A 10,639-nucleotide genomic window follows, 5' to 3' on the forward strand; every position below is an offset into this window, starting at 1 on the left:
TAATATAAACTTATATTTTAGATTGTCTTAAAAGAGATATGCATAAAACACCATTGCCTAAATTTTATGATAGCATATTAAACAAGTCTTATGTTTATTTAAAAATCATTACATCATATGTTTAATACTTACATTATTTCATTAACATCATTAATTTGGAAATAACAAAGTAGAAACTACAATAATAAAAGATGAAATGAATAATAATCTTATAATATAAACTTAAACACTCTTTTAGTTTCAATTACATCTACAATTGTTTATTTTATGACCTTTTAAATATCTGCTTTACGAAAAAAAGTGTGAACTCCGCGTTTATAATCTAACAAAATTACAATATGGTACGAATGACCTAATAAATTTAATTCCTGATAATCAACATTATTATCAAGATCACAAATTTTAATATGAACTTTTGAACTGAGTTGAAGGAAAAGAACGTTGTGATTGAAAATTTGGATTTTGAAATTGCCAAGATCCTACACTATTCCCATTCTGCCAACCACTACATGTAGGTTTCCTTTCATCACTATGGGGAAGCCAACGTGATTCTCCAATATTTTTACTGTCATTATTTTGCCACTGAGATTTTGTAACAAAAGATAATCCTTTATTTTGCCAGTTATCTTTATTATATTTTGAGTTCCATGAATCTCCTCGCTGTTGTTCATTTTCCCTTACCCATGCATTTGATGTACCAGTACTTTCAAATTTATGCCATCTTTCTTTTAAATCTGAAATACCATCATCACCCCAAGGATCTTTTGCATCTTCTGGTAAGTCATTCAAATCTTCCTTGTCGCACTTCCAAGAATCTTTAACATTTAACGATTCCCATCTACCTTGGTTTTTATTGTCCATCCAAGATTCTGTGCAAGCAGACAAGCTATCTTTTCCGCGAATATTCCAGTTATCATTACTACTACCGGGCATAGACATTGGTGACCATTTATTATCAGAATTTAATGACCATGTTTCTTTTATCATAGGCTTTGTATACATCTGTTTGGAATTCCAAGTATTTCCACCATTATTCCAACTATCACTGCACATAGGATCTTTAGCAGTTTCCCACTTCTCTTGATTAAAACTCTTACGACGTCTATCGTTACATGTAATTTGTTCCCAATTATTACTAGATGCCGGTGTTTGTTCACTTCGCCAGATATTTTGTTCAGGTATTTGCTCAACAGGTCGAACCCAAATATTTTGTTCAATAGCTCTTCTATTTGGTATATCCCAATCATCGGTAAATCTTGATGGTGACATTTGTCGTTTTTGAGGAGATTGCTGTCGTGATAATGTAGGACGTTCAAATACTAATTTATGTGACTCCATTCGTCTCATTGTCGATGTCTGCTGTCGTTCTTGTGGTATTGCCTGTCTCCTAGAAAGTAACATTTCCTGTCTAGAAAATATCATTCGATTAGGAGATGGAATTTGTCTTCTTAGTGGAGATATCGGTCGCTTCATCGACGATGATTGTCTTCTAGGAGATACAGTGGATCTTATGGGAGACATTTGTCGTGGTGATACTTGATGTCTCAATGGTGACATTGGACGATTCATAGACATTTCTATCCGTCGTGGCGGTGATGGACGTCTCGGTGATGAAGGTTGTCTTAAGGGTGACATTCGTCTCGGTGACACTGGTCGTCGTAACGGAGATATTTGACGTCTTATGGGAGAACGTTGTCGATACACAGGTGACGTGGGACGTTGAAGAGGAGAAAAATGTCTTCTCGGAGGAGAACATGGACGTCTTGGAGGTGATAGCAATGGACGTTTAGGAGAAAGTCTTTTTGGAGGAGTTACACGATGTTTTGGTGAAGAAATTTGTCTTCTCACAGGTGAAATTGGTTTTTTCATGTTTTCCATTTCATTCCTACAACTTCTTAGATCCCGATTCTGGCTTACCTCGACTCTGAACGATCTGGCAAATCTTTCTGGTGTTATACGGAAGGATTTTTCTTCTCTAGAGTTAATTGCATATGCTACTGGCATAATTGTATTTGGCTCTAAAGGTGATAAATTGTTATATTTTTTGTACATTGATTTTGGTTCAGGCTCGTCATTATCTAAGAATCTCTTATTTGGCATTGTGATTAGAATATCCTGGGAACCCATCTCTTGAACATAACGACCCTTCAAAAGAGGATCATCTTGTTTATTTTCCCTCTGACCGGGATTTATATTTCCTGGTGAAGCAATACGGTCCCAAACAGAACGTGGAAGTTGACTTTGAAGTTTATTTGTTTGTTCTAAAACTACATTTAACATATTTTGCAATTGTTTTGCAGTATTCATATCAACAGTCGGTGCTGGACCGCTTAACTTCTCTTTTGCTATTTCTAAAAGTGCTTGATGTTCTTTTAATGTTTGAGCAATATCAGTATCCAATCGATTATGAGATAACCTCTCTCTTAAATCAGTTTGTTCTTTAGGACGCTCTTGCATCTTTTTTTCATGGAATATATTCGTACATAATTGTGAATTTCCCGTGTCCCATTCCTTTTTCTTCTTTGATGCTTGATCTAATATTAAAAACAAAAAAATCTTATATAAGCATAGGTCGTTTAAGACTATGTAAAGGAATTATGGCAAGAAAGACGAAACAGAAAGGGAACAGTAAAGAACTTGAAATTGCAGCTATACAATGTAGAAGCAGATCAGTAACATTTACCTTTAGTATATCTGCATACCGTTATAATAATCGTGGAATTTTTATACGAAGTCTAGCCATTTATTAATAGTAATTACAGATGAACAGAACAAAAGGAAATATTGCTGATTTATTCCTACATTGTATTGTTCCTACAGTAATCGCAAGTTCTTTACTGTTCCCTTCACATTTCGTTTTCTTGTTATAATTTTATAAAACATTCTTTTCTTATTTAGACCTATGGAGTATACTGATAAAGTTTCGCTGTTAAAATCTAAGTCATCCTGTATATGATATTTATACAGAGTGTATTGAAAATCGAGGTACAAGTTCAAAGAGGGGGATTTCCCACGTAAAAGTAGATTGGAAATATAGAGCGACAATTTTTGAAACACGGCTTCGTTTTCGAGGGGTAATTCGAGGGGAAAGGGGGTAATTCCCTGTGCGAAATAAGTCGAATGACAGTAGAATGACAATTGTCGATACAAAGCTTCGTTTCCGAGAAAAACAAGTTTGAAGTCTTGTCCACTTGATTCTTGCTACTTTTCAAGTGCATGAATACTAAATCTTTTACTTACTAGATTTTCGATACACTCTATATATACACATGTATATAACAAACTGACATGAAAAAGTTTTTAATAACAGGAACAACTAATATGCTACAGCTTACACTGTTTAAATCTTACCAGTGTTATGCAAAAATGCAAATTTTAATAAAAGTAATAGTAACAAAATTTCTTAAATTGATTTTTCCATAAATGAAGCTTTGAACCAAAAGGTATTATACTATGGTATTTACTTATTTTGTTACTTTTTTAATTATACCAAAAATTACATATTACTGATAAAAAAATATCTTTACACTTCTTCCCAAGTTGTTAATTTCTTATATAATTTGAATATAAACTTACCAGGATGCCATGCTATAACACATGATTTACTGAATTTCTTCATTAGTTTTTTTGGCGTTTCTCCTTTATCTGGCGAATGGGAACGTTTCCTTTTGAATCTATTTTTTATAGATGAATTTTCAGCATGTTTTATGTAAAACGCTTTCTTTATCGATATTTTTGACTTTCTTGCGTGATTCTTGACCAAGAATTTATTAAAGTTCATTTTAGTTTGTAATTCAGTTGGTTTGCTTGAGATCTTTTTGCCTATTTGATTAGTGTTTTGTTGATTTATTTTTTCGTGAACAATTTTGATTTCTGAACTTTTTATATCTTCCCCTGCAGTTTTTTGTGACCATATTTGAGTAAACTTGTTTATCATTCGTCGTTGCATCAAAATAACTGCTTCAAAATGAGGACCATTAGGTAAAGTGTCAACAACACATGCCACAATAGGAATAAATGGTGAGCCATGACTATGATCTCCGGGACGAGCTAATTCTAATATAGCACGCACTGATTGCTTGGTTAATGTTGTTATCATTACTATTCGTTTAAGGGATGGTATTTTTCTGAGAGCTGTCATAACCTCAATTGCTATAAAATAGAAACAAATACACAATATAAATAGTTTTTATTAATATTTGGAAGATATATCAGATTATCAGAAAATTATATCAGAAAATTATCAATAAAGAATGATTTCTCAGAAAACTATTAATAAAAAATATTTTCAATGACGTATTAAAACATTTTTCGATTTATTCTTCAATGTATTGTTTTGTGTTGTAAAGCTCTATTTAATTTAGAATCTTATTAAATTAAAAGAATTTACTTATATCTTTATAGCTAATAATGAAATGATATTAATAACATAAGTTAAAATTAATCGTAAAATTATTTTAAAAATCAAAAGAGATGTCATAAAATTACTTAAAATATTTTTTCATGTTTCAAACATCTCACAAACATCTGTTTATAATGTAATATTTTTTACATACCTCGACCAACATTAGTATTTGCATTGATTATTGCACACGTTTTACGATTTTTTACTGCTGCAATGATTTTAGTTGTTACTTCAATAGGAGACCCCATTATAAATGAAGCATTCTTTATATTATTTAATTCACATGTCATCTCAGCCTCTTCTACTTCTGATGGAGAATCCACTCCTATGACTTGTTGACATTTCTGAAATTGAATTACAAAACTATAAATGAACAAAGTACAGTGAAAAACAGTAAAAACAAATATTTTTTATTTACAGAAGCCATCATCAATCCAATGAGGCCAATACCACATCCTATTTCAAGCACTGTTGTTTTTGGAGTAGGAGCAAGTAAATCTATTACTGCAGTTGCTACATTCTCTGCTCCTGCAGTATTTGACCAAAAATTTGTTTTAGGCGCAAGTTGTACTTTTAGGCCCCCAACAATTTCATCCAGAGCTTCTGAACCAACTAAAAATGTTGTATCCGTGACAGCAGTATCGTCATACCTGATATTAAAAAATGGTATATTATTTAGTTCTCAATAAAAGTTATGTAGACTAGCCATTTATATAAAATTATGCAATTTATATACTATTAATTTTGCAAAATATATTCTTACTTATTTGTTGATTTGCAATATAAGGATTTAACATTACAGTCTTTCCCAGGTCCAGATTCATAAACCTGTTTCAACCTATCCATTGTAGAGCGACTGATATTTTGTCCAGTTGCAAATAGCATAAGTTCATCCATACTGTTGCAACGCACTACTAGCCATAACCAATCCTGTCTTTCTTCATTATTTGTGTCCTTTTTTGATACTACATCTATAGATACATCATCAGAAAAGTTTACATCTGAAGAATTATGCGAGATTAATGATTGTTCTGTTGTTTGGAGAAAATCTTCAAATATCTGTGTAAAAAAAGTATAATGTAGAAGTTATTATATACAACATAATCACAATTTCTATAATATTTTTTAAATAATTGTGAATTGTTGTTATATTTATCTGAAAAATACAAAGATGTTACATGCAAATCTTTATTAGAAAATAATTATGCCCATTACTGAAATTATGAATGAAAAGGTGGAATTTTTCATTGCAAACAATAAACATTAAAAAGGATTATATATAATAAAAAATTATAATCAATTCTAATTATTGAATTATTCTATATTTCACATTATATTTATATGCATATTTTATTTGTTCCATGAGACTATAAGTAGTTATTATAAATGTACATAAATTTGTTATTATTTTGTAAATATACGTGGCCAAGGCACTTATTTCATTCTTTGTATTTTATTGAAATTGCAAACTTTTCAGATATTTAGACAAGTCCTCCTCTCGAAAATCATATTTATCAAAATTTATAGAATAGTAGGAAACATACCTTTACAGCACGTAATACAAAAGATGGAAATTGAGATTCGTTATTTATATTTACACCCCATGCCCCACTGGGTTCTAATTTCCAGACTATTTTTCTATTTTTACTAAAAGAAATGTCAGGATTGTCCACTTCTGTTATGGACTCGTGTATATCTTTTTTATTACCTAAAAATATGTAAATTTAATTGCATTATTTTGAAATTAAAATTACTATATACATATATCTGTTTTATTATAATTAAGAGCAAATAAATAAACGCAATATATAATTACACGCTATTAAATAAAGATTTACAATTATAACTAGAAGAGAATTTTATATTTTAAATTTTATCTTAATGTATACATGATATATGTCATGTTATTGTTAATTATTCTAGACAAATTATGTTTGTAATTATTATATGTACGCCTATGCATCATAAAACTTAAAGGGCTTAAAATACATATATTAGTCAATGTAGAAAGAAGTAATCAATACATTGTTCCGCAAAAATAGGCTTGTGAATGCCATTATTTATCTATTTATTTTATGAATTTAACATCAACGTAAAATAAGTAAACTAAGTTACTGAACCAATCATAAAGATTTAAATATAAGTAAATTGTAAGTAGAACTCTTAAAAGCTGTCTATGACAACGCTATCTTACAACTATTTGACAACTATGAGATATAAAATGTTTTTTATATAAATTCCAAGATATCATATGAAACATTCATTATAAAATTTTATCACTAGAAGGAAATGACAATGTATAGGCTGTCCTAATTGTTTTTAATATTATGACGAGTAAACAATTTTTCTTAAGATCATATTTTTGAAGATCTTAGGATCATCAATCTTTTTTTATATGCAAAGTTTTGCTTAATAAGTTAAGAAAATAAATCTAGTGTTTTTAGGAGAAATAATGGCAGAGATACTTACAAATGAATTTCCAACGATTAGTATATGGTTTATCCAAGCAACATCGTCGAGATGGTTTTAGTTTACAGAGAGGAGATCCATTTATTTTTTCTTCGTGTTCTAACCATTTTTCATAAAATGGATAAGAAATTCCTAAAACTCTGGCCACTTTTGAAAGTCGTTCTTTTATAATCGTTTCCTTCTCAATAAGCTGCAAAGAATTGTATGTGTTACTCATTCATTTTTTCTATATTATATTTCATACATTACCTTTTTTTCATACCAATCATTCTTTTCAGATTTCTCTGATTTTTCTTGTTTTATTTCTTTGTTTATAGTATTTGATGTTGTTTTGTCTACATTAATACTTTCATCTTCTTCACTTTCTTTAACAAATTTACTTTTCGTATGAGAAGAGTGGTCTTTTGTGCCTTTTTCCATTGGCTCATTTTCCTCCTGTATTTGGAAATCTTTAGGATCTAACTCTATATTTTCAATTTCATCCAAATTATGTAAAATGTCTTCATCTGTCATACTTCTTTGTTGATCCAACTGATCTAAAGTAATATCAGCAGTAAAATCGATTGATTCTACATTTGATTGTTGTGAACATTTATTTTCCATATTTGATTTATTGTTTCCATCATTATCATTAGGATTTAAATTATCCGATAATGCACTATTAGTTGAATCAACAATTGGAACTTCCTCATCTTTCTCCATACTTATATCATCATTCATGTCTATGTTTGTATCTTTCTCCTTCCTTATAGTTATATTTTCATTTTCCTTTATCTTTGTACATTCTTCCTTCTCAATAGTTGTATTTTCATTTTTCTCCATATATGAATCGCTTTTCTCTTCCACAATTGTATTTTCATTTTTCTCCATATATGACTCATTTTTCTCTTCCACAATTATATTTTCATCTTTTTCCATATATGACTCACTTTTCTCTTCCACAATTGTATCTTCATCTTTCTCCATACATGAATTGCTTTTTTCTTCCACAATTGTATTTTCATCTTTCTCCATATATGAATCGCTTTTCTCTTCCACAATTGTATTTTTATTTTTTCCTACATCTATATTTGTTCTATTTTCTATATTTATATTTTCTTTCCTTTCATTCGTATCATCACTCTGCTGTATATTCTTATCTGACGTATTAGATTGTTTTTCTGTATCTATATTTTGGACATATTTATGTTGTACACCGTTAGATGTATCTTCTTCTTCGATACATTCATCTACTACTTGGTAGTTTTCTCCTTCAATTGTAACTGCTCCTGAACTTTCTATAACATATTTATTTTTAAATTTAGGCATTTATTTTGATTTACTTAGAGGAATAAACATTTATATATAATATATATATATACATAATTATTATGGTTATCATTTTTATAACCCCAATCTTTTATATATAAATTTTGAATTTTCCATAAAATTGATTTTGGAAACATCTACGATAAAATATGAAAACATATAATAGTAAAATATAGTGGTATAAGAGAAAACAACTTACCCATTCTGCTATCAATATTTAAATGTGAATATTTAGTTTCAGAGTCCGTAAGACAAACGACACTTGGACTAAAATGTTACGAACGTTGTATTTGATATTGATAACTGATTTTATGATTCAACTAATGTATATATAAAATCAATATACAAATGGAATTATATCAATCTTTTATCAAATACTTCAATGTTATTGCATCTTTACGATATATCATGAACATTTTACATACACTATAATTTTACAAAGATAAATTTCTTACCATGTACAAAGATATACATGTGTATGTGTATACCACTGTAATGTAATATTATTTCTTCAAATATTCTTATTATATTATATTCCGTTAGTTACAAAAGTTTTACATAATCCCTTCTTTATTTCATCGTACTACCCAATGCCAAGTAAAATTTAATCGCGCGACGGGCAATGGCGAATATGGCGTTCCGAAAACAATCGACTATTATAGAGTGTAGAGTTTAAAATTTTAGTCCCTTCCAAATTGTCGTGATCACATATAGTTATCAATGACTATTTTTATATTCATTATATCGTGACATTTTTGTGAATATATATAGCTTCTTGTATTATTATACACACGATATTGGGTGATATTAGTAAATTAGTAAATTAGTAAATTAAATAATGTATAGAAATCTTGCCTAAGAAAATTTCACTATATGAAATCTTAAAAAATCCTAAAATTGTTAAAGTTAGTGATTCCTACTACGATCACATAAACAAATCTCGACACTCGCTAGGGAAAACCGTCCCATAATTGAGTCGTGATTAGACTCAACATGAAAGACAATAAAGTTCGCGTTTCTGCGAGACAGACAGAGACGAGTAAAGTGTCTCTGTCTCTGTCTGAGTCAATCATGGTAACAGATAGTATCAGAGAGGAAATAAGAGTGCTCACGCGCGTAGTTCTAGTTGTTTGACAGTACAGGTGCTGTACCATGCGGTCAAGTGGTGAGTTTAATTGGCATTAGCATGTACAAGAACCTATAAAATTAGGGATCTACCCTATTTGATTGGATCTCAATATATACAAGAACCTATGTATTTAAGTTCGAATTTAATTTAAAGTTACTATCTATAGATGAAAATAAAAACTATTTCAATTATGCACGACAGTCACGATTTTAATTTACCTTTCAATAAAATCGGATGCGACAAATTCAAACTCTACTCTTCGACAAATTCTAATAATTATTCACGATAGAAAATACTAAGAAAAATCACGACATCTTATAATTCGCAACCATAAAACAAACGCGATCGTCTTTCCAGCGTAACGCTAAACCAAACTGAAGTCGGTACTTTTTTGCAATTCTAATCGATAACGCGAAATTTAGACTCGCAATTCTGGTTCAAACTGTAATTAATAACTCTCAACGCTAATTGCAAAGACCGCGATTAGCCCAATACGACGACGGGGCGACATGTTACGATGGGCATATCGGCTACAAACAAATCACAACTAATACTGCTATAGATATAGAAGTCGAGAACGGTGACAAAGTGGTAACGAGAATGACTTTCCATTCTTTGGATAATTCAGAAGATGAAAAACCATTAGTAGACGCCCTCTTCTATAGTAATTTGCTTCATACTGATATTTATGTGTCATCGTTCAAAAATATAGTTAACAATTAATTTCTCTTTCTTAGACAAGTTACAATTAGTTTGATCATTGCGCGATTTTGTTATTCTTATACTTGTATATCTCGGATAGAACAGTAGATATGAACTTTTACGTAGAATCGTACAATTAAATAGGTTTTTGTTGCGTGGAACTCAATAGGTTCCTGTCGATGGTAGTATGTAACCAAACAGGGTAAATCCCTAATTTTATAGGTTCTTGTATATGCTAACGTCAATTAAACTCATCACTTGGTCGTATGGTGCAGCACTATTCCGGGAACAACTAGGTTCATAAGCGCGAGCACTTTCATTTCTTCTGATAGTATCTATGTATAATGCATATGTATATATGCCTTGAATGAGACCTTTCCTTCTTTTCCATCTTGATTTTTTTCGACTCGAGAAACGGGCGGTTCCGTTAATACTTTCGGTATAGGAGTGTCCAGAGTTCAGAGTCGAGATCACGGTCCTACAAACAGATTTCCACGCTCATATACAGAAGCCTAGAGAAAGCTGTCCTAAAATTGAATCGAGAAGAAACAACATGGAAGACAAGAAAACTCTCGTTTTGCGCACAAGTGACACGCTATGAATGTCTCAGATAGAGACAGAGACAT

General features: G+C 30.5%; 1 protein-coding gene across 3 annotated transcripts; it reads right to left on the reverse strand.

The window, feature by feature from the left end:
- Window positions 1–346: 346 nt before the first annotated feature.
- LOC117204065 lies at window positions 347–8,982 on the reverse strand. Of its 3 annotated transcripts, none has more exons than XM_033441088.1 (10): window positions 8,638–8,982; window positions 8,382–8,449; window positions 7,124–8,151; window positions 6,875–7,064; window positions 5,950–6,113; window positions 5,169–5,464; window positions 4,824–5,055; window positions 4,557–4,749; window positions 3,577–4,152; window positions 347–2,534 (listed from the first exon to the last, which is right to left on the reverse strand). In XM_033441088.1, exons 2-10 carry the CDS (start codon window positions 8,383–8,385, stop codon window positions 403–405), a joined length of 4,815 nt encoding a protein of 1,604 aa, XP_033296979.1. In that variant the 5' UTR covers window positions 8,386–8,449; window positions 8,638–8,982; the 3' UTR covers window positions 347–402. The 3 variants fall into 3 exon arrangements, with proteins under 3 accessions (XP_033296979.1, XP_033296978.1, XP_033296977.1); XM_033441087.1 differs by having other exon boundaries at window positions 8,382–8,559; XM_033441086.1 differs by lacking the exon at window positions 8,382–8,449.
- Between the last annotated feature and the right edge of the window lie 1,657 nt (window positions 8,983–10,639).

This window comes from Bombus bifarius, unplaced genomic scaffold (assembly GCF_011952205.1).
Source record: "Bombus bifarius isolate JDL3187 unplaced genomic scaffold, Bbif_JDL3187 scf7180000007977, whole genome shotgun sequence".
NCBI classification, from domain to species: domain Eukaryota; kingdom Metazoa; phylum Arthropoda; class Insecta; order Hymenoptera; family Apidae; genus Bombus; species Bombus bifarius.